Source organism: Colobus angolensis, unplaced genomic scaffold, assembly GCF_000951035.1.
Source record: "Colobus angolensis palliatus isolate OR3802 unplaced genomic scaffold, Cang.pa_1.0 Scaffold197, whole genome shotgun sequence".
NCBI lineage: Eukaryota > Metazoa > Chordata > Mammalia > Primates > Cercopithecidae > Colobus > Colobus angolensis.
This window is the reverse complement of record NW_012115121.1, coordinates 4,429,399-4,456,880: the sequence shown is the minus strand read 5'-3', so window position 1 is coordinate 4,456,880 and position 27,482 is coordinate 4,429,399. Positions and strand designations below refer to the sequence as shown.

Genomic DNA, 27,482 nt, shown 5'->3' with positions numbered 1-27,482 from the left:
CTGGCGGGTGAGTGGGCGCGGCGGGCCGGTCAGCACCGCGGACAGCGCCAGCCTCGCTCTTCCCCGCCGCTCCCGCAGCCAGGCTGGCAGATCCCGGGAGAGACGGGGGATTGAGGGGAAGGTTTATCTCTTGCTTCGTTTCTTCTCCTCCCTGGGTGTTTTCCTTCAACTCCTCCCACCCGTTTGACTTGGAAAAAGCTAGAGGGCTTCTTAGCCCAACCAAGGGAGCCTCATTCTTTTTATATCTGAGTTTTCCTCTAGATAGGAAGGAAGAAAACGTGCCATACCTCCAAGGAAACCCCACATTTTGTATTCGCTTCTAAGATGTCACACTCTCTCTGCCCGTCTGGAGAGACCCTGTTGTCTGATTCTGTATCTGTTTGGCTTTTTAAAGCCAGGCGACTACGGAGAGGCAGGAATACATGTATGATGTTATTTAGTGCCTGCATAATTTCCCTTATTATTGTTATTGTCATGTAAGTATGATGTGATAAAAGTGAGTCCCATATGTATGTAAGAAATATCCCTTTTCTTAACATGTCCATATATAATGTGTGTGTGTATGTGTGCTCATGTATGTACAAGTTTGATATGTTTCTCTGTTTTGTATTTCCATCTCTAGGGACAGGTAATTTCTAATTTCACACTCAAAGGAATTATTTTTTTTTTAACCTATGAAAGCCTCAGCAGTCCTGAGAACATGTGCCCCTCATTTTTTAGTTATGAATGGAAACCGCAGTATTTTGACTTCTGTACTCCAGGAAAATTATTAGAGTACAAAATAACCACAAAAGTACCTTTGGAGTAGTAAAAAAAACAAAATGTCTTTGTCAATTTAGGAGGATAGAATTTTAAGTAGTAGATATTTGACTGTTTCCCTTTTTGTATGGAAGATTGTAGGATTAATCTTTCAAACGACCCTGAATCTCAAACAAATCATCTCTGAAGATCTGAAGTGTGTGTGTGTGTGTTGAAGTAGAGTCACCTATGGGTATTGAGATATTGAGACTATTGAGAAGTAAGTATACTAGCACCAAATTAAACTACAGGTTTTCTTCAGGTCTTTTAATGATTTAGAAAATTGTTCATATCAGGTTGAGACTCCTACCTAGAATTGAGATATTGCCATCCATGAATATGAAGCTTTTATTGGCAGCAATTACTAGATCCAAAAGGCAGAGACAAAATGAAAGCCAGTCGTAATTATATACATTCAGAATTTGCTAAAATTCTTGTCATTCTTACAAATTGTCAATAAATGTTCTCAATTTCATTAAAGAAAATCAAATGAATATTTAGAATTATTTCTGGTCAAAATACTTTCAGAAAAGAATTGCTTTGCTTGGGTGGCTGTAGACCACAAAAACAGTGACATTTGTGGGAATGATTTAACTATTGTGGTACAATACTTACAGATCTCTTATGTAACAGAATATTTTAAATAAAAGTTTATATTTTAATAGCAGCTAAAATGAAGACATAATCTTTTTAAAAATTGAGCTATAATTTGTATATCATATAATCCACCCTTTTAAAGTATATAATTCAGTGGTTTTTGGTACATTTGCAGATTGTACAACTATTACCACTATCAAATTTCAGAACATTTTCATCACCCCAGAAAGATACCACAAACCCGTTGGCAAGTACCTCTCCATTCCCACCTTCCCGCAGCCTCTGGCAATGAGACATGTTAGCCTTCAAGTAGAGCTGGTTATTTGCAAAATTACAGGGCTGGGGGAAGCCTCAAGAAACCATCTAGCTCATTCACTTATCCTTAAGAACTTCTGAAAGGAGATGCACAACCTCCTATGGAAGCCATTGTGCACTCTAAAAATTAATATAAGGGAAGTAGTAAAATGATATCCATATTATTCTAGGTAAAATGCTTTCTTTATCTTTTTTATTTTATTTTATTTTATTATTATTATTATTTTTAGACAGAGTCTTGCTCTGTTGGCCAGGCTAGAGTGCAATGGTGCCATCTCAGCTCACTGCAACCTCCATCTCCCAGGCTCAAGCAGTTCTCCTGCCTCAGCCTCCTGAGTAGGTAGGATTACAGGTGTGGGTCACCACACCCAGCTTTTTGTATATTCAGTAGAGATGGGGTTTCACCATGTTGGCCAGGCTGGTCTCAAACCCCTGACCTCAGGTAATCTGCCTGTCTCGGATTCCCAAAGTGTTGGGATTACAGGCAGAAGCCACTGCACCTGGCCAGGAAAATGATTTCTAAATTCAGAAGAGCTTGTTGAACTTATTTTACAGCTGTATTTTCAATCTGGTATCAAACCTTAATAGTCTTAGATATTAATACATCAGAAGTTACTCTCAGATTTACCACATTATTTGATAATTTTTGTACCATTTGATTGCTTTACTTTTCACACGAGCATTAAGTTTTCTTTTTTTTTCTTATATCCCTACAGACAGAGAGCATTAGGTTTTCTGTTGTGCCACCTGAATCTTACTACATACAAAAGTAAGCTGAACTACCTTAAGGATAACAACATGCCTTCGGCTATTACCTTGTTGTCACAAATTTTACTGGAAAAATACAGAAGCACCTAGATATCTCACCAAGATGTATAATGTATGTTCCAAAGCAGACCCTAGTTTTTTTTTCCATCAAAAAGGATCTGAAGAGCCTCAGTCAGAGAAACAACGGTTTCATAAATACAAACCTAAGCTACAGGTTGTCTAGAGTAATAAAAGAAAAATCTTTCTCTGCCCCCAAATCTGGTAACTATTAATACTTTGGCAATACCAGTAGTTAATAAAAAGATCTATTTTACATTTGTAAAAAAAAAAAAAAAAAGGGAAAGTATTAGCAAGTAACTGCATTATCAAGAAGGCTTACTAAAGCAGGATTTTTTAAAAGTCATCTGATTTATTAGAGGAGTTATTCTCTCATAGTCATTTATTTCCAGAGGAAATTACAGATTTCCGGTGGAAAGAGAACGTGCTGAAGTGGATGTGTTCTCAAATAGCCATTTGGAGGATGAAAGAGCAGTTGAGTACATTGGACCTTGGGTACCAAAAGTGGGCCAACTGGATCTTGCCTGATAAGCATTTCAGGAAAAACTTGGGGTCCTCTTAGCTCATTAGCTACTTCTCAAATATTTTTTAATGATTCTAATGGACTGCATAACTTTGGGCTTCCTGAAACAATTGAAGTGATCCCAGATCATCCTTTGAAAAGAAAAATTTAGTAAAGTAAATGAATAGGTGTTTTATTTCCAGGTTGAGCCCCATGATATGTAATTGATAGGGGGTGGGGAATGTTTAAAGGGGCTTTCCTTGCATTCTGCAAGGAAAGGTCGTGTTGCTGCATTTGAATAGCTTTCATGTCTGATGTCTGAGAACTTGCCCCAGCTAGCTCTACTCTCTTCTCAGGGACTTAAAATAATTTTCTGCACTGAGCTTCTCCTGCTCAGCTGCCTGCTACAGGGAATGCCAGGAGAACTTTGGAGATGGACTTATATGTAAATGCTTTGGGCTGTTCTAATAGAAAGGGCTTAGAACAAAGTCAAAGTGAAAAAATAATCAAAGCAGCTTTGAGAGAGAAAAAAAATGGCACTGAAAAATTAAAATTACCTGAAGCATTTTCTAAGAAGACAAAGCAACTTCAAACACTGTTGTAAGATAGGCAGAATCCCATGAAATTTTATTGAAATAAATTAAAATTTTTCTTTTAAAATATTCTTATAAACCAATGGTTAAACACCAGTTTGCATATATTATGGACTTGATGCTATACTAGGAGGGTTAGATATCTGCCGTGTTCTTTACATGGTTGCAAACAGTGTGGAAGAAGAGAAACACAATGTTGATATGTATGCACAAACGAGCTTGTTCAGGCAAAGGCCTTGCAGGTAAAAAATGAGGTAATTAATTATGGAAGACACCCATAACCATGTTTTTGTCAAGGAAATAAGTTTTGGGAGGATATATTTTTGGAAACAGAGATAGGGAGAGAGAGCCACAGATCTTTACCCATTTGGAGTAGGCAGAGAAGATCGAGGAGGGCATTCTTGTTTTATTAGACTTAGTTTGGTTTAAACTTTTTTTTTTTCTTTTTGAGACGGAGTCTCGCCCTGTCGCCCAGGCTGGAGTGCAGTGGCACGATCTTGGCTCACTGCAACCTCCGCCTCCCAGGTTCATGCAATTCTCCTGCCTCAGCCTCCCGAGTAGCTGGGACTACAGGCGCATGCCACCATGCCTGGCTAATTTTTTGTATTTTTAGTAGAGATGGGGTTTCACCATGTTAGCCAGGATGATCTCGATCTCCTGACCTCATGATCCACCAGCCTTGGCCTCCCAAAGTGCTGGGATTACAGGCGTGAGCCACCACACCTGGCCCTAGTTTAAACTTTTAATTGAAGTAAAATATATAGAAAATTGAACAGATCATGAGTATATGCTTAATAAGCACACCTATGTAACCAGCATTGAGATTTAAAAAAGGGATATTTCTGGTACCCCAGAAGATCCCTCCTTGTCTGTGGTCTAGATTTGATTTATACCGGATCTAAAATAACATTTGTTTCCAAATATATTTGAGACATTGCCAGGGGAAAAACAACAACTAATGTGGGGTGATTTTGTGAGTTTGGGGTCATACAGCTTCCAAAACCCAACTCAAGTCATTTTCCATTCTTTTTCTCCCTGAAAGCTGTCAGTTCCATGCCAATGGATAACAGGAACCACAATGAAGAAATGGTAAGTTGCAATGTCAATCTTAGAATCTAGACTTGTATCTAGACTCTAGATTCTCCCAGTCCCTATTACACCAAACCAAACACACACATGACATAATCTTACAAAGCCACGTTTTCATCGCTGACAGAATGTGGGCAAGGGATGCCCCTCCTGCAGTGAGCTCCTATCTCCTGTCAGGATGGTTTAGCGCCCCTGAGGATAGCTGCGCCATTGGTTCAGAAACAGATGTCCCTTCTCCAGATAATCCCTAATCAGTGCCTTCTTGCATTGTTCTGTTAGAGGTTTGGAAGATTTCATTCTGTTCCTGTAAATCTGTATCTCTGCCCTAAGAATACGGCATCAGCGCAGGTCAAGTAGTCAAGCCTTCCTTGACAGCAGCTCTGGGTTGAGTAGTCTGTCATCCAGTGACACCAGCTTCTCCAACCTGCTTTTGGGTTTTCCCCCAGGTGACTCGCTGCATCATTGAGGTCCTCTCAAATGCCTTGTCGAAGTCCAGCACTCCACCCATCACCCCTGAGTGCCGCCAAGTCCTGAAGAAGAGTAAGTGTCCTGCACTGCAGGCAGATCTTTGTTGCTGCAGTGCTCCTTGTTCCTACTCCCTCCACATCACCTTCCTCTTTATCTACAAATGGCCTGGGGGCATAATGCACTAGGAAGAGTGTTGATTGACTGAGCCAGTATCTGGGAGACAGAAGATATGACTCCTAGTTCCAGCTTTACCACTTCGCAGCTGTATGACTATGGGAAAGACCCTTTGTCTCTCTAGGTGTATTTCCTCAAAGTCAAATGAAGGAGTTGAACTCAATGATAGTCTTTCAGATGTCTATCCATTCTTGAATTCCTTAGTTCCATATTTTGGATTTTTAGAACAGGATTTTGGATTTTGAGAAGCAGGAATCTTAGAAAGGTGACTTAAAACTTCTGGCCTATTTACACAACAAATTAGCTAAAATATTTTAATGCACAGCTTACCAGAATAGAAGGTACCACCAAATGGTACCAGGAGTTCCAGGCCTGAGAACTGGAAGGGTTTCAGGTAAAGGCAGTGCATTCCAGTGAGGCAGACTAATGGCTTTCTGAGTCCAGCCTGTGAAGTGTTCTCAATATGAAACCATTTCTGCTGAAAATAAAATTTGAATGGGTGATATAAGCAGTACCCATTTGAAATTGACATTATGAGGTGAATTTTACAAGACTGTGCAGTCTCTATTATGCATGAAGCCAAACTGATTCAAACAAATCCGGAAAACACTGCCCTCTTCAACATTGTCCTCTGCTTTTAAACTTTTAGTCAGGCTGTAAACAGTAGATTGTATCTTATTTTTTCACCTTTAAAAATCTTTCAGGTGGGCGCAGTGGCTCACGGCTGTAATCCCAGCACTTTGGAAGGCCGAGGCAGGTGGATCACCTGAGGTCAGGAGTTCAAGACCAGCCTGGCCAACATGGTGAAACCCTGTCTCTACTAAGAATGCAAATAAATAAATAAATAAATAAACCAGGTATGGTGGCAAGTGCCTGTAATCCCACTACTCGGGAGGCCGAGACAGGAGAATCGCTTGAACCCAGGAGGCAGAGATTGCAGTGAGCCAAGACTGCGCCATTGCACTCCAGCCCGGGCAACAAGAGTAAGGCTCGGTCTAAAAAAAAAAAAAAAAGTCTGTCATTGCCACCAGCCTGGCCAACATGGTGAAACCCCATCTCTTCTAAAAATACAACAACTAGCTGGGTGTGATGGCGGGCACCTGTAATCCCAGCTACTCAGGAGGCTGAGGAAGGAGAATCACTAGAACCTGGGAAGCAGAGGTTGCAGTGAACTGAGATCACAGCATTGCACTCCAACCTGGGTGCAGCCTGGGTGGCAGAGTGAGACTCCATCAAAAATAAACAAAAAACAAAAACAAAAAAAACCACCTTTCATTGCCAGACAAGACTCTCTTGCTATAGCTACACATGAACCCTCATGCATGAAATGGTAAAAAAGCAAATAGCGATTGACCAGAAGAGTAACCTGAGGCTGGGCACAGTGGCTCACACCTGTAATCCCAGCACTTTGGGAGGCTGTGGCAGGCAAATCGTGAGGTCAGGAGATCGAGACCATCCTGGCTAACACGGTGAAACCCTGTCTCTACTAAAAATACAAAAAATTAGCCGGGTGTGGTGACATGCGCCTGTAGTCCCAGCTACTCAGGAGGCTGAGGCAGGAGAATTGCTTGAACCTGGGAGGTGGAGGTTGCAGTGAGACGAGATCGCCCCACTACACTCCAGCCTGGGCGACAGAGAGAGATTCTGTCTAAAAAAAAGAGGAAGAAGAGTAACCTGAATTAACTCAATCTGCCTTTGGGGGCTTCAAGGTAACAATGGTAGCTATGGGGGCCTGAGCCTTTAGGGACCTCAGAAACAGTGGATGGAAGCTTTCCTACCACTTCCATCCCACATACCTCTTTCTGAGTTTCTTCCCAACTTCTTTTTTCCAGAAGTTACAGGAAGTGAGTAAGAGCAGAGTGGGTCACTAGGCAGAGAGTAAAGGCCGCTCCTTTTGGCAAACCCATCTTGGTATCTCCCTTTCCCTTCCTTTGTTTACTAGACCAGTGCAAAAGTGAGGGGTCTGTCCTATCAGATCACTAAAGAACCACAATTGCTTAGGAAAAGTTGCCTATGCCTGCCTGCCAAGATCTTAGCCCTTAGATTATGGCATAGTAACTCTAGCCTCTGCTCCAGCCCTGATTATGCCCTGAGGTCTTTTGATGTCTGTTAAGAGAGGCGTAGGGAAACTGGGAAAAATCAAATGACCCATGTATCTAAGGATCCTGGAGATGTTATACCCAGAGAGTGACAGAATGCTGAGATGGGGAAGGTTTAAGAGCTCCTCTGTGGTTGAGCCTTAAACACCAGCCAGGGCTAGACAGACAAATCACACAAAGGAGTAAGGCAGGACAGGAAGTGACTCACAGACTGGAGGGCACCTGCCTTTTCTGAGGGGGAGCAGATAATTCTCAGCTCTAATCCCATTATGGAGAAATACAGACTGTGTTGTCAGATCTTGGGATTTTTCAAAAGAAGTTAAAATTTTGATTTTTAAAAGACATCTCCTGGTATTTTTGTATCGCCTCTGAATTCAAATGTACTAAAACTGCTGTCTAGGTCAAACAGAATTCACCTGTGAGGCACCAGTTTGCAACTTTTATCCTATTGCAGTTTTCTCTCTCTTGTTGGTGTGTCCTAAACTGATCAGAAGACTGGAGGAGCTTTTGCCTGACTGGTTAGATGAATGCCTTTATACAGCCTCTGTTCCACCCCACGCCCATCTCCACTCCCACTCCTACTTGCATGTCTCTGAGTCAGCATATACTCACTAAGCAAATGAGTATTTGGGGAGTAGGACAGAATCATTGTTTTATGGATTTAAGAGACCTCAGGGAACACATAGTCTAATTTCTTAACAGGTATAAGAATCTCTTTGACTAGGGTTGAGCTGGTCATCCTTACAGCATGACAGATGCATTTCCCTGTTTTTGTTTGAAAGTAAGCGTGAGCTTCACACCTTGATTTTATAGATTGTCAGTGAGTGTGTGCTGCTAATCACAGCCCTCTTCTAGGCTCACCTGCGGGGACTTAAAGCTAAATTTAGTAGGAGGAGTTAAGCCTCAGGCACAGGCTGCTCAGGCAGTACATATTTAATTGGGAAAAAATAAAAATACTTCTGTTCCTGACACTTAAGACTCACAAACCAGTAGGCAGTAGGAAAGGGGCCACAGTGACTCTGCCCCTGGAGGCTGAGATCTTGTCTGGTCAGCTCTATTTCAACCGACGCTCAGAATGACATCAGTATCTGTCTGTCTTAGTCAGCTCGGGCTGCTATATCAAATACCATAGATTGGATGGCTTAAACAACCAACATTCATTTTTCACAGTTACAGCGGTTGGAAGTCCAAGGTCAGAGTGTCTGATGAGGGCCTACTTCCTGGCTTGTAGATGGCTGCCTTCTGTCACTGTATCCTCATCTGGTGGAGACAGAAATCATCTCTTTCTCGTATCTCCTTTCTTAGGGCACTAATCCCATTGTAAGGGCTGTACCTTGATGACCTAATTACCTGTCAGAGGCCCCACCTCCACATGCTGTCACATTGAAGATGAGGGCTTCAACATTTTGGAATCACATAAACATTTAGTCAATAGCACTGCCCAGAGCCACATGCTTCCCTGTGCCCATCTGGTTAGCCATGCCCCAGTGCCATACACACCACCACTGGCTTTTAAGAGGCAAAGAGACTGGTGACAGATGGGCCTTCCCTCAGATGTCTGGAAAAGGCCAGGGACATTTTCATTGCCTCATAAACATGAGAATATTATTATCGTGCCAGACTGGGCTTTAAACAGAGAGGTACGGAGAGTCCACTATTTCTTGGACATTTTTACAAAACAAATAATTTTTTTCCATTTTGCAAATATCATTTCAAAATGACTTATCAGTGCCACCCAATAGAAATATAATGCGAGCCACAAATATAATTTCAAATTTTATAGTAGCCACATTTAAAAAGTAAAAAGAGACAGGTGGAATTAATTTCAATAATATATTTTATTTTTATCCAATTTTTTTCCGATATATAATTTTATATATCTGATCTATTTGAAATATATATTATCCAATACATCAAAATATTATTTCAACATATAATGATATAAAAATTGTTGAGATTATTTCACATTATTCTTTATTCTCAGAAGTCTGATGTGTATCTTACATATATAGCATGTCTCAGATAGAACCAGCCACATTTGAAGTGCTCAACAGCACTTGGGCATACGGTGCCTGCAGTGTAGACCCAAAGCTGTCAGTGGCCTTGGCTTCAGGCATTTTATCTGAACTCTGTGACATAGGTTGAAATCCAAGCCCTCCCAGCTAACAACTGAGACAGTACTAACTGCCTATCTCCTTTCCTGGGGTGCCCTTGAGTTAAGGAGGGTTTAGTAAAGGAGCTATTGATATTTGGAAAAGGTGGACAAGAACAGCATTCAATTAAAATATCAGTTATACCATGTACTCTGACTCAGGAAACACAAAGATAACTCATTGTGCTGAAGTTTCTTCCCAACATCTGAGAACATGTTGGGTACGTGGAACCTGAGTGAAAAAAGAAATGGCCCTTTCCACTGATATGTAGTTTTCTTAGGCAAGAAATGTACACCCTTATCACCAGCTGCTAAGTTACAGATCACATACTGCTAGGTTGAGTCTACAGTGATTGGATAATAAAAGTCTGATATAAACTAATCATTTCAAATGTTTAAATCCTCCTTGGAATCTTGATATTTCTTATTTTGGCTAGTTAGCTATCTAGCTGGATAACTGTTAGAGCTATTCACATAATGCCAACTTTTTAACTCCTATGTGAAGAAAATATGGAAAGAATGGTCTTAGATTATACCATGCTAAGTCTCAATGTCTGCAAAAAGAAGAGATTGGACTGGATTAGATGAATTCTAAGATTTTTTCTGCTTCTAAATTCTAATATTTCATAAATCCATATCTGGATTTCAGTTTGATCATTGGCAGTACCAATGAGAGAAGCTGGCTGGGTATTACAAAGACATAAAAATATAGACAGTTTATGACTAGATTTAAACACAGTCAAGGAGCTTTCATAGCATTTACTTTCAAAAGGAATCTGAGTAGATTCTTCATTAAATTAAATAATTATCCAAGCAATTTTCAGTGTCGTCAGGATTTGTAGTGATTGCTGAGGCTGGTGCTTGTCGAACCACAAGCAATTCTGAAGTTATACCTACTCTTCATTTTCATTATAGGTAGAAAAGATGTCAAAGACAAAGAGACAACTGAAAATGAAAATACAAAGTTTGAAGTAAGATTGTTAAGAGACCCAGATGATGCCTCGGAAGCCCACGGGTCCTCCAGCAGGGAGAAGGCAGGAGCCCCAGGGGAGGACGCCCAAGGCCCAACCAAGGCAGACACAGAAGAATGGGCAGAGGGAGGCGGGCACAGCCGAGAGCGAGCGGATGAGCCCCAGCGGAGCCTCTATCCCTCCAACAGCCAAGTCTCCGAAGAAGCAAAGACACGCCATTCTGAGAAGAGCGAGAGAGAGGATGAGGAGGAGGAGGAGGAGGAGGGAGAGAACTATCAAAAAGGGGAGCAAGGGGAAGATGGCAGTGAAGAGAAACACCTTGAAGAGCCAGGAGAGACACAAAACGCTTTCCTCAATGAAAGAAACCAGGCTTCAGCTATAAAAAAAGAGGAGTTAGTGGCCAGATCTGAAACACATGCTGCCGGGCGCGCTGAGGAGAAGACGCATAGCCGGGAGAAGAGTAGCCAGGAGAGTGGAGAAGAGGCAAGGAGCCAGGAGAAACACCCCCAGGAGTCTAAAGGCCAACCCCGAAGTCAGGAAGAATCTGAGGAAGGTGAGGAAGATGCCACCTCTGAGGTGGACAAACAACGCACGAGGCCCAGACACCACCACGGGAGGAGCAGGCCTGACAGGTCCTCTCAAGGAGGGAGTCTTCCCTCTGAGGAAAACGGACACTCCCTGGAAGAATCTGAGGAGTCAAACGTCAGCATGGCCAGTTTAGGGGAAAAGAGGGACCACCATTCAACCCACTACAGGGCTTCAGAGGAAGAACCCGAATATGGAGAAGAAATAAAGAGTTATCCAGGCGTCCAGGCCCCAGAGGACCTGGAGGGGGAGCGCTATAGGGACAGAGGAAGTGAGGAATACAGGGCTCCAAGACCTCAGAGTGAGGAGAGTTGGGATGAGGAGGACAAGAGAAACTACCCCAGCTTAGAGCTTGATAAGATGGCACATGGATATGGTGAAGAAAGTGAGGAAGAGAGGGGCCATGAGTGGGGAAAGGGAGGCCATCACAGAGGCAGGGGAGGGGAGCCACGCGCCTATTTCATGTCTGACGCCAGAGAAGAGAAAAGGTTCTTGGGTGAAGGACACCACCGTGTCCAAGAAAGCCAGATGGACAAGGCAAGGAGGCGTCCACAAGGTGTGTGGAAAGAGCTAGACAGAAATTACCTCAACTATGGTGAGGAAGGAGCCCAAGGGAAGTGGCAGCAGCAGGGAGACCTGCAGGACACTAAAGAAAACAGGGAGGAAGCTAGGTTTCAAGATAAACAATATGGCTCCCATCACACAGCTGAAAAGAGGAAGAGATTAGGGGAACTGTTTAACCCATACTACGGCCCTCTCCAGTGGAAGAGCAGCCATTTTGAAAGAAGAGACAACATGGATGACAATTTTCTCGAGGGTGAAGAGGAAAATGAGCTGACCTTGAATGAGAAGAATTTCTTCCCAGAATACAACTATGACTGGTGGGAGAAAAAGCCCTTCTCGGAGGATGTTAACTGGGGGTATGAGAAGAGAAACCTCGCCAGGGTCCCCAAGCTAGACCTGAAAAGGCAGTATGACAGGGTGGCCCAACTGGACCAGCTCCTTCACTACAGGAAGAAGTCAGCCGAGTTTCCAGACTTTTATGATTCTGAGGAGCCGATAAGCACCCGCCAGGAGGCAGAAAACGAAAAGGACAGGGCTGACCAGACAGTCCTGACAGAGGACGAGGTACAGTGTGGGGCTTCTGTTTAAAATTACTTACTTTAGTCAATGTTAGCACATTATGTTCAAGACTATCCAATATTAACGGGGAGAAATTGGTGGGAATTAATCACTATGAAAATGGTGACCTAGTAACGGAGTGGAGGCCACCTTGGGGGTCGGTTTCCACCTACCTTTAGCCATCGTCCACATCCTTGCCCACCTCATTCGGTTGCATTGCTTCTCAACCTTGTCTGCACACTGGGGTCACCTGGAGAACATGAAAAATTACTGTTAGAGATTCTGTCTACTTAGTGCCTGGGGTGCTGCCTGATCATCAGAATATTTTAAAGCTTCCAGATGATTGCAGCGTTCAGCCAAGGTTGACAACTGCTGTTCTGGTATCTTCCCCTTGGTCATCTGTCTGTTCATCACTCTGTCCCTGAGGGAGGGAGAGTAGGTGATAGAGAAGTTTACTTGCTTGACTATTTAGTTTACTATCTTTATTATTTCATGCCCTACTGCCATCAGAAATTTATATCTGGGAGAGGTAACACTGTTGGAGCTGTACCTACCCAAACAATGTTTTTTTCCTAATATTGATTATGTAGGTTGTCCTTCTTAAAGTTGAATGTACATTGGGATCATGAGGGATTCCTAGCCCCCAGAGTTTCTCATTTAGTAGGTCGCAGGTGAGACCCCAAAGTCTGCATTTCTGACAAGTTCCTGGCTGATGCTACCGGTCAGGGGACGACACTTTGAGAGTTACTGATGTAGGTTGACTAATGTAGCTTCCAACATGCCTAAAATTCCTCTTTCCATTCATACTTCATCCAACTACAGCAAAATAAATTGGTTCAGGACCTCATGCCTCCACTTTTCTGTATTTTCCAGAAAAAAGAACTTGAAAACTTGGCTGCAATGGATTTGGAACTACAGAAGATAGCTGAGAAATTCAGCCAAAGGGGCTGACTGTCATTGGAGCAGAGGGCACTGTTAAGAAGCAGCCCTCACATGATTTGTTTTTCACCACTTCACTGAGAAGACACCATTTATCTACCCAAGGGCAGAAAGTAGAACTTACTATTCCTTAAATGTTTGACACAATTGGAAATGTCTTTAATTTTTGCCAGAATGCTATTGAAAATGTGAATTGCATGACTTGTAGCATCTTCTTTTCCGCAAAATAGACATATTAACATGCTTGTGACAATGACTGTGCTACTGTCTTTGGAAAAATGTTTGTCTCAGTTGGAAATAATAAAAGATTCACCTGAGACCAAAAGCTTCATTGTTCTCAGCTTCTTTTGGGCAAAGAGGGAGGAGTGTGACTTTTCAAATCTATTCTTTGAAGTAAATTGCAGAGGATGGCCCTAGGATTTGTTGGGTTTTGGATGCATAATAGAATAAAAAAGCAAACCTTTTGAAGTAATGTGCAGGATATAAAGAGAAATAGATTAGAAAAAGATATCTACTCCCCTATGCTGAGAGAGATTACAGGGGCTCGAAGAACGTGTTTCAAAAACAATCATACGATATTACTTTAAAAATTACTTTATATAAAGAGCTATAGAAGTAGCCAGCCAAAGTTCATTTTTCAGGGCTTAGAAGAAAGCTTGGATGAGGGGAAGAATTCTGGGGTGGGAGTGAAAACATCTGGCCTGTCCAGACAGATCCCTGGCCCCTCAGGTCTTGTCGGATTTCTACTACTTAAGAAGATAGAGGCGGCTGGGCGCGGTGGCTCACACCTGTAATCCCAGCACTTTGGGAGGCAGGCAGATAACGAGGTCAGGAGTTTGAGACCAACCTGGCCAACATGGTGAAACTCCGTCTCTAATACAGATACAAAAAAAAAAAAAAAAAGCCAGGCACGGTGGTGGTCCCAGTTACTTGGGTTGCAGTGAGCCGAGATCAGGCATTGCACTCCAGCTCGGGTGACAGGGTGAGACCCTTTCTCAGAAAATAGAGGCTAGGCATGGTGGTTCACACTTGCAATCCCAGTACTTTGGGAGGCCAAGGAGGGTGGTTTGCTTGAGCTCAGGAGTTCGAGACCAGCCTGGGCAACATGGTGAAACCACATCTCTACAAAAAATTTAAAAATTGGCCAGGCATGGTATTGTGCACCTATAGTCCCTCCCTACTCAGGAGGCCGAGGAGGGAGGATCACTTGAGCCTTGGAAGTTGAGGCTGCAGTGAGCCAAGATCGTGCCACTGCACTCCAGCCTGGGAGACAGAGCAAGACTCCATCTCAAAAAAAAAAAAAAAAAAAAAAAACAAAGAGCTCTTACTCTGCTGACTCTGTTACTAAGTAGCTCTGACTTTGGGCAAGTTACTTTTCCTCTCTGAACCTCAAGATCATCAATAAAATAAGATATTTGTCTCATTGAGTTGCTACAAGGATGATAGAGTTGATGCAAAACAGAGCAGTGCCTGGTATATATCAGTGGCAGAGGAAATGTTTGCTGCTGCTGTAAATCATTCCTGCAGCTTGTTACGACAAGAGAGTTGGACAATTGCCCTTCTCCCTTTTTTTACCCGTCATTTAATTCCTCACCCTTGGTGGCTTCTTCTTGGTTGATTTCTACTGTTTTCACCGTTTGGTAAAGAGTTATTCTCTGTGAGGTGGTGCAGAGGAGAGTAAGACCTTCTCTTTACTCTCTGAAGGTTGGATAATTAAGTCTATGAAATAAACTGACGGTAGGCAGATGAACAGGAGAAAAAAACATTTTAGTTACATGCATAGACCCAGAAGTCCCACAAAATATAACACTCAGAAGGGCCAGATGATTGAAGTTGTTATAGCATCCTGAACTACAGAAGAGAATAGGGGGCTTGTGGCTCCTGGGGGACACAGTTATGGGAAGGTAGCAGGAGGAATTGTATGATAAATGAAGGTTGTGTTGTTACGCAGATAAAATCTCTTAGGTAATCAAAGTGATCCAGCAGCCTTCTTTTTTTTTTTAGATCTTAATGAAGTTTGATTTTGAAAATATGGCAAAAGTCTAAGGCACTTCAAACATCTAAATACATGTAGGACCAAAGTGAATGTGACACAGTATAAAGGAATCCATAAATACAGAGAACTACGCTGTATTTCTCTAGCGGCAAATAGCCAATTCCTCCTTTATCGTTAGAAAGGGAGGAATAGAAAAAACCATTTAACCTTTATCGTTAGAAACAGAATTGTGCAATTATTAACAAAAATATGATAATGTTACATGTAGTTCTGCATGTCTTTAATTAGCATGAAATACAAAATACTGTGCCAATTTCATATAATCTTCTTTTTAAAAAAGTCATATTTACATCTACCTAGATAAAACCAAATGAAAATATTTTCTTTTGTAAATTTCATACTTTTCGAGAGTTCTGTCTGGTCCAGGCTGAAGTTACTGATGATCAACTTTCTTACTTTAAAATGATAAGAGACAAAAGAAAAATCAACAAAACTGTGCTGGGATGGAATTTTGGAAGAACTTTCTAATGGTGCCACATTTGGTAAATGTAAATATTTGTGGAAAAATTTTAAAACATGCTGCCAATGAGAACCTGACACTTCTTTGTAGTAGTGGTCTGGGAGTGGAGAGATGGAATAGAAGGTGTACTTTTGGGTAAGGTCAGCTCACAATTCCCTATGACTGTACATAACAGAGCAGAGACTCAACAGCAACACAGAGTAGGTTAAAGTGCACCCTCCGTAGAGAGAAGATGGCCAGAAAGGAGGCATGCGTGCCCAGGCTGGCAGTCTCTGCACTGCGAAAGCTTCAGCTGTTAGCCCTGGCCTTTATGCTTCTGGTGAGCTCAGGCACAATACCTGTACATTCAGCATCTGTCACCCCAACAGGAACAGTTAGCAGCTCAATGGTGGCATGAAAATGGAGGGCTATTTGCATGCAATCAATCAAATGAAACTCCGTGGCTTCATTCCAAGCCTAGGGGATGCCCAGTGGCTTTTGCAAAGCTGATGTAGGCATACAGAAGAACAGTGATGCCTTTGTGCCCCATTTCCAGAGTGATCGAGAGCATGGTGCTGCCATCGTTGTCCTCCAGGTGGACATTGCAGCCCAGCTGGGCCAGCAGCAGCTTGATGATCTCCATGTGCCCGTGCTTGCTGGCACAATGAGGGCCATGGAGCCTTTGTTGTCCTGGAGGTTGACCTCAGCCCCACAGGCCAGCAGACCCTACACCATGCCGATCTGCCCAGTAACTGACTGCCAGCATGAAGGCCATCTGCCCCAGCTGACTGGCTTTGGGACTCACATCCTTTCAGCCAGAGTTCCCCAACCTGCACATCCTCTGCTTCCACAGCCGTGAGGGCCACCAGCATGATGAAGGTATAGTCCCTTGTTCTGGTGATCCACGTTACACATGCGGGTGTCCAACAGCAGCTTCACAATCTCAAAATTGGAGTGGGACACGCTGTAATAGAGGACTGTGTTGCCATTTCCATCTGCCAAGTTGATGACCTAGTAGAGGACATCCAGGGAGGTAGCCTCAAAAGCAGCTCTGTAGTCTCCCAGAGTGGCTGAAATGGCTGACTTCTGACTGGACACGCAGAACCACTTGTGCTGGAGGGTGTTCAGACAGAACCTCATATCTTTGCTGGTCAAAGCTTTGGGGTCATTTATACTATTTTTCAGTAAGTTGCAAGCAGACAACATCTTTTCACTTAATTTATGCCTCTCTCTGATTTTCACCTTCTCAGGTTCGCATTCTTGAAAATGCATTTCATCTTCCACCCTGGCAGACTTGAAACCTTCAATGTTAATGGCATAGTGCCCTTCGGCCATTCCCCAAGTGTCTTCAACCTCCTCTTCTTCAAGAGGATATTACTCAGTGACATCACACTCATCATCTGACTCAGAGGAATAGCTTTCATCTGTGCCGACATCATCACTTGAAGTTGTTGCATACCCTCCATTAATACCAACAAACTGAAGATTCTTTTTCGTGCCATTTGAATCTTTGTTACTGTCTTTCTTCTTCATGATGGGCTTTTGTGTACTTTCATTGTTTGTGCGTACAGAGGCCAGTGGCCATCTGGTCGTCTGTCAGGTTCACTAGAGTCCGTGTACTTTCCTGAGCAGGGAAGGCGTCCTGGCTGCTGATTAGCTTTCCTTCTGAGATCCTCACCTCTGAGCAGCCTTCTTCCTGATGCAGATACTTTGCTAATGTAGATTTCCTTTCTAGATAAATTTCCTTGTTAAAAAGGACAGCTTTTTAGAGCCATTCCTGTGTCTGCAGTTTCTCTGAATAACCAGCTCAAAATATGCCAAAGAGATATATTTTGGGGTGACACATTGTGGTCTCCTCCAGTCATATTTTGGGATGGTGTGTACTGAGCCCCAGCCATGGCAAAAATAAGACTTAAAATCACATAGGACTTTTATTCGTCAAGGAAGGCCTGGTTCTCCTCCTCTTGGCTAAGTGAAGAACTGCTTGTTCTACTTAACCAGATTCCTTTTAGATGAACCCTCTGTGACATACTTTTCCAGGAGCATTGCTGCTTTGTCATATGGGGAGCCCATCAGTGCTATAAATCTGATGGCAAATTTTTCTAAACCTAGGCACACGGGTTTCTCTCTGCCTGCAGTTTTTTTGTTTTTTTGTTTTTTTCCTGGCCCTTGGATCATGACTGCCTGTTTGCAAAGGACAATGATTTGGGTGGGTGATGGGGGTGCGAGGAGGGGAAGGCTGCTGGAGGAGGTAGCTCTTAAAGAAGACAAGGGGGGTCGGTAAATATCTATCGTACTAGTTTTCTGGGGCTGCCATAACAAATCACCACAAACCGGATGGCCTAATACAACAGAAATTTATTCTCTTACAGTTCTGGAGGCCAGAAGTCCAAAATCAAGGTGTTAGCAAGGCCGTGCTCCCTTCAAAGCCTGTAAAGGAGGATCATTCCTTGCTTCTTCCTGGTTTCTTGCCTCATCCTTGCTTCCTCCTTCCTTGCTTCTTCCTGGTTTCTTGCCTCATCCTTGCTTCTTCCTTCCTTGCTTCTTCCAGGCCTTCCTTGGCTTGTAGCAGCAGATCTCCCACTGCCACCTCTGTCTGCACGTGGGTGCTCTCTCCCTGTGAGTCTGTCTCTTCACCTGGTGCTCTTCACCAGGATGCCAGTCATACTGAATTAAGGGCCCATCCTACTCCAGTATGATCTTGTCTTAACTAATTACATCTGCAACCACCCTGTTTTCAAATCAGGTCACATTTACATGTATTAGGGGGTGAGACTTCAACATATTTTTTTCTGGGGACACAATTCAACTCACCATAAAGCAGGGCAGCACCCACTCCCCTCAGGTGGACAGACCCTGAGGCACATATTCTGCACTGCCTCCCAGACTTCCTCCGTGGATCATGCCTAGGTGCCACAGCAGTGACCTGCCTGATAATGCAGCCTTTATTGGCTGCCTTTACCTTTTCCACTGCCCACTGGTGACCCTACTGGTATTTCCTGGGATCACCTTTCACATAAACTGCTTCTCAAATACTTGTCTCAGGGTTTGCTTCTGGGGGACCATGATCTAAGAAACCATCCAAAGTCAAGGCTTATATTATGACAAATAATATACCTGCAGTTGCAACCCCTTGTCTTAACATATCCTGATACAAGATACTGGGAAATGCTCAACATGTACTCACAGGCACAGAGTACAATGTCTCTGCCTTTTTTCCTATTGCAGCCCAGCAGAAAACAAAATACTTTCCTAAAGAGAGATTGGGGGGCCCAAGGTGAAAAGTGATTTACTCACTGGAGGAGAGAAAACAAAACCCAGCAATGTACTAAATGCCAGCCTGGCCAATCACACACACACACACACAGACACACACACACGCTGGGCACTGCTCACGAGGAAAGGTGCAGGAAGTTGGAGTGCAATGCAGTATGGCACCCCCCAGCTTCCCCCTGGCATCCGCCTTGTTGAGGCTTTGTACATTAGAACATCTTTTCATTTTAGTTTGCAAACACCCCAGGGGAGGGAAACATGAAGGTGTAGATGATCTATTAAGGATGAATGAGACATCCAAGAGAATCCCACCCAATATGTGCTGCTCAGATGGTGCAATTAGGATCTCTGGGGGTGCCACCATTTCTTCAGGAAGAAGTCAAGAACTATCGAGGCCACTGCTTTTCCCACTTTTAATCAAAATAATTTATGTTCATTGTAAAAACATTAAGTAGTCCTGAAAGGCTTATCATGAGGATTATGGGTTGAATTTTGTTCCCAAAATGAAGAAGTCTTAACTGCTGGCACCCACGAATCTGACTTTATTTGGAAATAGGGTCTCCGCAGTTAACATGAGGTCGTTAGACTGGGCCCGTTTATAGTATCATTGGTGTCCTTACAAGAAGACGGAAATCCAGAGACAAAAACACACACAGAGGAGAATACCATGTGGAGAGAGAGGCAAAGATTGGAGCTATGCCTCTTCAAGCCAAGAAATGCCTGGATTATCAGACACTGGAAGGGTCAAGGAAGGATTCTGCCCTAGAACTGTCAGAGGAAACATTGCCTCTGCCAACAACTCGATTTCAGACTTCTGGCCTCCATATACGCAATAGAATACTTTTCTGTTGTTTTAAGCCACTCAGCTTGTGGTACATTGTTATGGCAGCCCTAGGTATCTAATACAATGAGAAACAATGGCCTCAGTGCCCCATCCTCCAAATCCTTGTGCAGATGCAGCCACCTGTAATTTAAATTTTAGATTTCTTTTCTTATTTGAATTATTAATTGCCATGATTTCTAATATCATGACAAGTTTATTGAGAAGGAGTTATAACACAGAGACGGGACAGGAGGAGAGAAAGGGTCCTATTATTACATAATGAAAATACACACCATGCCACTGTAAAAACATAGTATAATCAGGAGGCCGGTTGGGTGGCTCACCACTGTAATCCTAGCACTTTGGGAGGCTGAGGCGCGCAGATCACCTGAGTTCAAGAGTTGGAGACCAGCCTGGTCAACATGGTGAAACCCTGTCTCTACTAAAAGTACAAAAAATAGCCGGCATGGTGGCAGTTGCCTGTAATCTCAGCTACTCGGGAGACTGAGGCAGGAGAATCACTTGAACCCAGGAGGTGGAGGTTGCAGTGAGCCGAGATCATGCCACTGCACTCCAGCCTGGGCAACAAGAGTGAAACTCCATCTCAAACAAACAAACAAACACAAAATATAATCAGGAGATTTCAGGTGCGGAAATAATGAATTAATTGCAGTAATTACAATTCTGCAGTCCAGGATCCTGACACTCGCATACGTGACAGGCCTCACTGAGAAAGTATCTGTTGATGCAAGACCTAAGGAAAGGGCATGAGCCATGTGGACACCTGGGGGAAGGACATTTCAGGCAGAGGGAATAGTAGGTACAAAGGCCCCGGTTTGGGAATGTGTTTGGCATGTTTGAAGAAGAACAAGAGGCCAGAGTAGGAGACTGTCGTAGGAGGCGAGCTTAGAGAGGCAGCAGGGGCCAAGTCACACAGGGCTCTCTGTAGGTCCTGGTAAGGACTTTTGCTTTTGCAATTGGAGAGTTCTCAACAGGTGACTGATAGGATTTGCTTTATGTTTATAACAACACTGGCTTCTGGGTTGAGAGATGACTGTAGGGGAAGTGAAGGCAGAAACACAAAACCAATAAGGAAGGCACTGTAATGACCCTGGTGGGTCATTGTGATGGCAGGGTCCAAGATGGTGGCACTGGGAATGGGGAGAAGTGGTAGAATTCTAGATCCGTTCTGGAAACAGAGCTGACAGGTAGGGCTACTGGTTTTGGTGTGGCATGAGGGAACGAGAGGAGAATACCAAAGCTTTAGGCCTGAGCACCTGGGAAAACAGATGGGGAGACTGCAGGAGGGACTGGTTTGGGAGGGGGAGAGATGGGGAGCTCAGATATGAACTTGTGAAGTTTGAGACGTGAATAGATACCCAGCAGAGGTGTTGGGCTGGGTATATGAGCCAGTGCTGGAGGAAAAGGCCTGTGTTGAAGACTGCACGTAGGAGTCATCAGCATAGAGATGGTATTTAAAGCCTTAAAACTGGGTGAGATCACCTAGAGTTATATAAATGAGTCAAAGATGGCCTCTGTGTATTGGCTCATAGATTGTTTATTATTTCTTCATTCCAGGCTAACACTGATTACTGCAGAAGCCAAACTCAAATTCTTACACATCCAATTATTTAAAACAAATTTTAGGCCAATTTTTAGCCATTCAGGGCCTTCCTGCTACATACCCAGTGAAACTATACCCAGCATCTGTTGGCCATTGATAACATAGAGACTTGTGGTTATAAGACCTCAAGTGCGGTGGCTCACACCTGTAATCCCAGTACTTTGGGAGGTCGAGGCAGGCAGATCGCTTGAGCTCAGGAGTTCGAGACCGGCCTGGGCAACATAACGAAACCCTGTCTCTACTAAAAATACAAAAATTAGTTATGTGTGGTGGCATGTGCCTGTAATCGCAGCTACATGGGAGACTGAGGTGGGAGGATCACTTGAGCCTGGGAGGTGGAGGCTGCAGTGAGCTAAGATCCTGCCACTGATCACTAGCCTGGGTGACAGAGTGAGACTCTGTCTCAGAAAAATAAAGCCAAAAACAAAAACGCAAACCTCAAGCCGTCCCTGCCCTTCAGAGCTCTCTGACTCAGAGATTCCTCGTTGTGCTGCTGTGCAACACCACCTGGACACAAAAGCCTTGTTTCTGAACCTCCCCTCCCTCGGGGGTATCCTTGCCTTTCCTCCTCTCCTTCTGAGTAGCAATACATGTAGTGTGGTCTTTGGACAGACTCTTGCTGTAAGGGGCATCCCTCTACCCCTACGCAAAACTGTCAGAGTGTCACCGTCACCCAATAAAATATGTGTGTGCTACTGCCATCTCATGGTCACTATTTGATTAGTCCCCAAATCCCTTGAGCACCCTAGGGAGTGAGTGTAGACAAGAAAAGGAAGAAGTGCAAGTGCTGAGTCCTGAGGCGTGCCAACGTTTAGAAGTTTCAGAGATGAGGAAGAACCAGTAAGAGAGATACAGAAAGAAAGGCCAGAGAGGTAGGAGGGAAACCAGGAGAAAGTGGTATTCTAGAAGCCAAGTGAGGAAAAGCTGGGCAAGGACAGGGTTGGACAGTGTCAGACACTGCTGATGGGTTCAGCGGACCGAGAAGGAGCTCTGGATGTCACACTACTGTCCATCGTTGCTTGCTGCTCACACCAAACCTGCTACCCACTGTGGCTGCTCCAAAGTGCTGCTCTCCTGTTTCCACCTGTGCCGCAGTGCGTCTCATCACGCCACTGAAATCAGTGATCAGCAAAGTTTTTCACAAAGGCCCAGAGAGCGTATGTTCTAGGCTTTGAGACCGTATGGGCTCTATCACAATTATTCAACTTTGCCACAGTGTGAAAGCAGCCATCGACAATATATAAACAAAATAAGAGTGGTTGTGTTCCAATAAAACTTCAGTTTGAATTTCATGTAATTTTCCCAAGTCACACATTTATTCTATTTTTTTACTTTTCCACTTCAACCACTTAAAAATGTAAAAATCTTTTGTCACAGGCCATACAAAAAAACTTGTAGTGGGCCAGATTTGCTGCATCCTGATTTAAATTAATCATATTCTCTCTTATTTTTATCTCCTTTCTTGAATCTGTCACCATATGACTTTTATTTATTTATTTATGAATGACAGAGTCTCACTCTGATGCCCAGGCTGGAATGCAGTGGCGTGATCTCGGCTCACTGCAACCTCCGCCTCCTAGATTCAAGTGATTCTCCTGCCTCAGCCTCCCAAGTAGCTGGGATTATAGGCGCCCACCACCAGGCCCGGCTAATTTTTGTATTTTTAGTAGAGATGGGGTTTCACCGTGTTGGCCAGGCTGGTCTCAAACTCCTGACCTCAAGTGATCCACCCCCCTAGGCCACCCAAAGGGCTGGGATTACAGGCATGAGCCACCAAGTCTGGTTTATATAATTTAATTATTTCATTTAATCTAATTTATAGCTCCTATTTTGTGTCACTCACAGGTGACAGGAGAGAACTAAGACAGGTCACTTTACCCACTTGAGCATTTGATTGAGGAAAAGTATTCCCAAAAGGCAAAAGAACGCCTGCTATCATTTCCTCTGGATTAATTTCTCTACTTTTTGAAGTTTGTTGGCTTAGAATTATAACACTATGTAGACCAAACATTCAACAGATTGACCTACCCCTCTTTCAAAACAAAATAATATCCATAGCACCTTGTTACCTGTCAAAGCAAAAATGAAATATCAAAATCTTTCCAGTCGTGTTTTAATGACATCTCAGCTAAAAGTAAAAACAAAAAACCCAGGTTATTTATTTTATTTATTTTATTTTTTTTGAGATGGAATCTCGCTCTGTCGCCCAGGCTGGAGTGCTGTGGCCGGATCTCAGCTCACTGCAAGCTCTGCCTCCTGGGTTCACGCCATTCTCCTGCCTCAGCCTCCCGAGTAGTTGGGACTACAAGCGCCCACCACCTCGCCCAGCTAGTTTTTCGTATTTTTTAGTAAAGACGGGGTTTCACCATGTTAGCCAGGATGGTCTCAATCTTCTGACCTCGTGATCCACCCGTCTCGGCCTCCCAAAGTGCTGGGACTACAGGCTTGAGCCACCGCGCCCAGCCAAAAAACCCAGGTTATTAATAGACCTGTAAAAAGGCCTCCCAAGATTGGCACCAAGAGGGCGATGGAGATGAGGCTTCCAGTGGCTTGCAAGCCTCTTAGCGAGAGACTGGGTCGAGACACTAAGAAACATCTAGTGGTGCCGGGGGACACAGTCACTACAGACACGGGATTCATGTGGGGCCATGGAATGTATATGGGAGAAGAGAAGCTCATCGAATCTGTTGCCGGCTCTGCGGAGATAAGTTGATCTGTGTGAAAGCTTTGAAAACCAGATACATTGGTGAAGCAGGAGACATTGTAGTAGGAAGAATCACAGAGGTTCAACAGAAGAGGTGGAAGGTGGAGACCAACTCCAGGTTGGATTCAGTCCTGCTGTTCTCGTCCATGAACCTTCCTGGAGGAGAGCTTAAGAGAAGATCTGCAGAAGATGAGCTTGCAATGACAGGTTTCTTACAGGAAGGGGACCTTATCAGTGCTGAGGTCCAGGCAGTGTTCTCTGATGGAGCTGTCTCTCTGCACACGAGGAGCCTGAAATATGGAAAACTAGGTCAGGGGGTTTTGGTCCAGGTGTCCCCCTCCCTGGTGAAACAGCAGAAGACCCACTTTCATGATTTGCCATGTGGTGCCTCAGTGGTTCTTGTTAACAACGGCTTCATCTGGATTTACCCAACACCTGAGCACAAAGAAGAGGAAGCACGGGGCTTCATTGTAAACCTGGAGCCTGTCTCTCTTGCTGATGGAGAGGTGATATCCCGGCTTCGGAACTGCATCATCTCGCTGGTAACTCAGAGGATGATGCTGTATGATACCAGCATCCTGTACTGCTATGAAGCATCCCTTCCACATCAGATCAAAGACATCTTAAAGCCAGAAATAATAGAGGAGATTGTGATGGAAACATGCCAGAGGCTTTTAGAACAGGAGGGATAAGGGGGTACTCCAGAAAGACAGGACTGTGGACCTTGCAGGAGTGAAGACGGTGATGTGTGGTCCCCATATGTGGCTCAGCGAAGACTCGAGAGATCATCACTTTGTCTGCATTGACAGACCTGTGACTGCCTCCAGCCCACAGGTCTGCTTTCTCCTGTCCTAACACCAAGCCTGGGTGACAGATGAACAGTGCTCCCTTGGGTTGCTGGCTGAGTCCCAGCATTAGGGAATAGTTTCAGGTCTTTCAAAGTGCACAGTGTTCCAGTCGAATGGACTCCCATTCTGGAATAATACGGAGAATCCTTTGTCTTCCACTCACTGTCATTCACAAGGCACAATGCCCCATGAAATTGCCCCAATAGAAAACATGGCATCCCTGACCCCCAAATGGTCTATTTTGGCCTCCATTCCTATATCCTTTAAATGACTGAGAGTGCAACTGGTAAAGTTGGAAGAATAAAGTTAACCAAGCAGGCCAGGCACGGTGGCTCACGCCTGTAATCCCAGCACTTTGGGAGGCCAAGACGGGTGGATCACGAGGTCAGGAGATCGAGACCATCCTGGCTAACACGGTGAAACCCCGTCTCTACTAAAAAATACAAAAAACTAGCCTGGCGAGGTGGCGGGTGCCTGTGGTCCCAGCTACTCGGGAGGCTGAGGCAGGAGGATGGCCTAAACCCGGGAGGCAGAGCTTGCAGTGAGCTGAGATCTGGCTACTGCACTCCAGCCTGGGCGACAGAGCGAGACTCTGTCTCAAAAAAAAAAAAAAAAAAAAAAAAAAAAAAAAAAAAACAAAAACAAAAAATTAGCCAGGTGTGGTGCGCACCTGTGGTCCCAGCTGCTTGGGAGGCTGAGGCAGGAGAGTAGCTTGAACCTGGGAGGCGGAGGTTGCAGTGAGCTGAAATCACGTACTGCATTCCAGCCTTGGTGACAGTGAGACTCTGTTTGAGAAGAAAAAAAAACAAACAAAAAAAAACACACCAAAAAACCTAAGCAGTCTTTTGCTTGGTTGGAATCTGATTTTCTGTTGCGTATTCCTTATAGCCATAGATGCGATTATGTCCACACCAGGCTGCCTTAATCCGTCCTGCTTGGAGGGTGACTTGTAAGATGCTGAATTATGCATAATAGAGTGAATGTTCTGGGTCCATGTACTCTGATAAACATGAAGAAAATAAACTAAGAAAAATGGAAAAAGAAAAAAAAAGCCTCCCAAAAGGAGTGGGTAGGGTATGATACTCATTTCCAATGCTTCAAAGATTTTGCCGTTCCTCATAAAAACTCAAATAGCTGTGGGTGCCTAGTAAATGTTAATAAGGTAGTTAAAAGGTTACTAGTTGCTTTTAAGTATCTATTCAGTGACTTACCTCTCTCGCCATCTGATCTGTGTGACATAGTTAAGTTCAAAGAAAATCTATAATCCTTTTTACAAAAATTAATACTAGCCTAGAGGCAACGTTATATTTCAAGTAAAGTTATTAGATATACTCTGTTCCTTTCCAGCACTGCACCTAAACACATTACAAAACCCAGATAAAGCGAATCTTGATCACGGATTTTTAGGACATGCGTTTTAGTATTTAGTATAGTTCTTGCAATATTTACAACCAACACTTTAAAACAACATGCAAACACTCCATTTTTTTTTCGAAGCTTCACTATATATAGAGAAAAGCCTGTATTTTGGGCTTTTCAATATACAACCAGAGCATGAATGATTGCTCGGTATTTGCTTCATACAATTTTAGTGTGCCTTTAAGCTAAACACAGCCCTGTGATGGGTGCCATGCTATATTGCCAAGTACCCTAGTCCAATGGAGGAACAGGATGGATGTTACAAAATGACTTTCGTCTTTGACTTTTTGATTGCCATTCAAGTGCTATTCTACATAACTCTGCTGGTGGCTGGATGTCCAAAAATCATAAAATGATCCATTCATCTGCTCCAAAGGTGGATGTCCATTTTAAACACAAGACAAAAACATCCTGTATTTAGCTGTACCCATGATGTGCGTGCACACAGTAGTGGTTCCCAATGGGCCGTTCCTGGACCGACAGCACCAACATCACCTGGAAACTACTTGAAATGCAAATACTCTGCCCACTCCACAAGTACTGAAATCTTATTCTGTGGGCTGGAGCGTTCAACGGCCTCTGCTTACCAAAGCCCTCCAGGGGATTCTAAGTTTTCCAATGCTAAGTTTGCAAACCACAGAATTGAATCATCTGTACTCAGATGAAGTAAACTATATGAATGAAAAAAAAAATACAGATTAACTTATGCTGTTGGCATTGGTAAAATCAGTTCGCAAAGTAACATGAGAATGCAGGGCCTTGGTAGCTCAGACCCCAGACCCCTTACTCAGGGAACTCAGAGAAAAGATTTAGGGAGTGGAATGCAACTTGCAAACCAGTAACCAGGAGACTGGCCACTACTGATTCTAATCTATGCACACAGTTTTCTGTTCTCCTTGTCCAAACTTGACTATATGTGTGTGACAACAGCTTGCAACACGTTCCGTGAGGTGCCAATCCAGGAATGTCCTCTACAATAGACAGACCATATGTCACAATCGGCCGAAAGCCAACATGGCATCACTGACTGCATCACTGTCAGATGAATCACAGTAGGAAACATTTTT

General features: G+C 43.6%; 1 protein-coding gene and 2 pseudogenes across 2 annotated transcripts; 2 read left to right on the top strand and 1 right to left on the bottom strand.

Moving 5' to 3' along the window:
- Nucleotides 1–2,913: 2,913 nt before the first annotated feature.
- Nucleotides 2,914–13,554, top strand: CHGB (chromogranin B). Its single transcript, XM_011941015.1, has 5 exons — nt 2,914–3,009; nt 4,673–4,719; nt 5,166–5,259; nt 10,528–12,296; nt 13,164–13,554. Exons 2-5 carry the CDS (start codon nt 4,684–4,686, stop codon nt 13,239–13,241), a joined length of 1,977 nt encoding a protein of 658 aa, XP_011796405.1. The 5' UTR covers nt 2,914–3,009; nt 4,673–4,683; the 3' UTR covers nt 13,242–13,554.
- Nucleotides 13,555–16,190: 2,636 nt separating this feature from the next.
- Nucleotides 16,191–22,549, bottom strand: LOC105511035 (annotated as a pseudogene).
- Nucleotides 22,550–23,968: 1,419 nt separating this feature from the next.
- Nucleotides 23,969–25,320, top strand: LOC105511009 (annotated as a pseudogene). Its single transcript, XR_001001658.1, has one exon. The product of XR_001001658.1 is annotated as an exosome complex component RRP4 pseudogene (transcript).
- Nucleotides 25,321–27,482: the final 2,162 nt, after the last annotated feature.

Bases quoted from the DNA above. Each gene is read 5' to 3' on its own strand.
- CHGB (XM_011941015.1), top strand. From the start codon at position 4,684: ATGCCAATGGATAACAGGAACCACAATGAAGAAATG. The intron at 5,260-10,527 runs GTAAGTGTCCTG...TTTTCATTATAG, and splicing joins CCGCCAAGTCCTGAAGAAGA to GTAGAAAAGATGTCAAAGAC. The intron at 12,297-13,163 runs GTACAGTGTGGG...TGTATTTTCCAG, and splicing joins CAGTCCTGACAGAGGACGAG to AAAAAAGAACTTGAAAACTT.